Genomic DNA, 1,901 nt, shown 5'->3' with positions numbered 1-1,901 from the left:
TGAGATCCACTGCAAGTCTTCAATACAAGCTCCAAAATGTGTTCCCTAATGTAGATCTAAGCTAGGCTATGCTATCTTGCTCTAAGGAAATGAAAGAGAGTTATTCTATGCTATCTAGGGTTCTAACTTGGGCACAAAATGCAACAAAACAGCTTTTATACTGTGCAGAAATCGCAACTCCCGGCCACGCAAACGATCCTTTACGTGGCCATTTGGCTGGGTAGGATCTGCGTTGGGGCAAGCGGCTACCCATCCGGTAGTTTGCTAGGCCGTATGCGGTCAATTTTCCAGCTTTTTTTTTTTCGCTTCGCATTCCGCTGCTCCGATCCTCCTTGAGTGAAATTTAGGCTTCCAAAATTGTTCCATTATGTCCCAAGAAGCCTCCTATTGACTCGTTGTGACTCACTTTATCTAGAAACATTAAACCACACAAACGAATCATAGATTTCACTCAAACTAAAGCACTTTATTATCAAAAATATTAAAATATGGAGTAAAAAGGGTTCAATAATGAAAGGTATCAGGGCCGAAAAGTTAAAATTGATGATTTTATTTTTATTAATAGTATAGATTAGTATATTGATTTTTTCTCTGTATGTTATTTTATTATAGCATACAGGTCGTTGGATATAGCTCCCTATTGACCACATTAGCCATAACTAAATTATTTATGCAATTTAGCAACTTCCTAGTTTCTAGAAGGCTAGAACATGACCAGAACATGAAAAATGATAAAGCATTAGCTGTTGATGACAAAAGTCAAAACCAAGCCACACTTTATGCCATGTTTCCCAACTCTCCCATTTTCTCGATTCAAATTCTTGAAGAAGATAGAGAGAGATATAAAGGGCTCCATGGTCACAGTCAAACACATCAATTCTTGCATTTTAGATCTTCAAATCAAACGCTCAACTTCTTAAACTAAGCAAAGCGGAGCTCATCTTCCCACCATGGCAATCGAGAAGGCCATGGTCTCTCTCTTTCTATTAGCTCTGTTCTTCATTGGCGCCGCATCTCAGAGTCCTGCTCCCAACGCTTACACCAACCACACAGTCGGCGGCGGCGCCGGGTGGTTCTTCAATGTCACCACCGAAAAGACCTCCGCCGACTACTCTACTTGGGCCGCCACACAAACCTTCAATCTTGGGGACTTCCTCAGTAAGTAAAAATTAAAATTTCTCACTTCAATTCTTGAATACCCATGTCTCTTTGTCTCGTTTAATGCCCTTCAGAGCTCAAATCTTGTAGGTCTCCCATTCTTTGTTTCAGATCAAACTTCAAATTTTTTGATTTGGGCATTAGTGAATAAATGTAATAGTTTGATCTTTGGTGATGATAGATAGATTTTCTTTATAATATCGGATTGCCGGTAAAAATAAATTCATGCTCAAGTTAGGCATTTTTTCTGCATTGGTTTTTGATCAGATAACTTGTGCTTTAAATGTTTGAAAAATTGCCAAAGAAAACTTCAGTGAAAGGAAAGAAACTAGGTTTTCAAGGAATTTGAAATTTCTTAATTTTAGTATGTGAATTTCTCTTAGTTACTACAGTCAATTATTCCAAATGTGTTATCTGAAGTGCTCTTGAACCTGCTTTCTTCACTGCTGCGGTTCCTCATATAGTTTTGTTTCAAGGCTTTTCGTTTTTGGAAGGGGGAAAGTCATAGGCTTTCAGATGCTAACATATTTAGGTGAAACTTCATATTAGAGCAAAGGAAAAATCAATTATACTAGGTATCTTATTAATGTCATTTCTCCGTATGATCCCCAAATAATAAGGTTTCTATCCTGCAAATATATGTTTGAGATCAAGTAGAGGGAAGGTTTCTATCCTGCAAATATATGTTTGAGATCAAGTAGGGGGGCTGGCTCTGAGACACACCTAACAAGAAAGGAATTTGG

At 38.0% G+C, this 1,901-nt stretch overlaps 1 protein-coding gene across 1 annotated transcript in view; it reads left to right on the top strand.

The window, feature by feature from the left end:
* Positions 1 to 776: 776 nt before the first annotated feature.
* The window catches only part of LOC116028937 (blue copper protein-like), a 3,377-nt gene continuing 2,252 nt past the window's right edge, over positions 777 to 1,901 (top strand). The window contains exon 1 of the mRNA XM_031270795.1: positions 777 to 1,158. Coding sequence (XP_031126655.1) covers positions 951 to 1,158 — 208 coding nt within the window. The 5' untranslated portion in view covers positions 777 to 950. The remainder of the gene's footprint in view (positions 1,159 to 1,901) is intronic.

This window comes from Ipomoea triloba, chromosome 9 (genome assembly GCF_003576645.1).
Source record: "Ipomoea triloba cultivar NCNSP0323 chromosome 9, ASM357664v1".
Classification (NCBI taxonomy): domain Eukaryota; kingdom Viridiplantae; phylum Streptophyta; class Magnoliopsida; order Solanales; family Convolvulaceae; genus Ipomoea; species Ipomoea triloba.
This window is presented reverse-complemented; position numbering and strand designations above follow the sequence as displayed.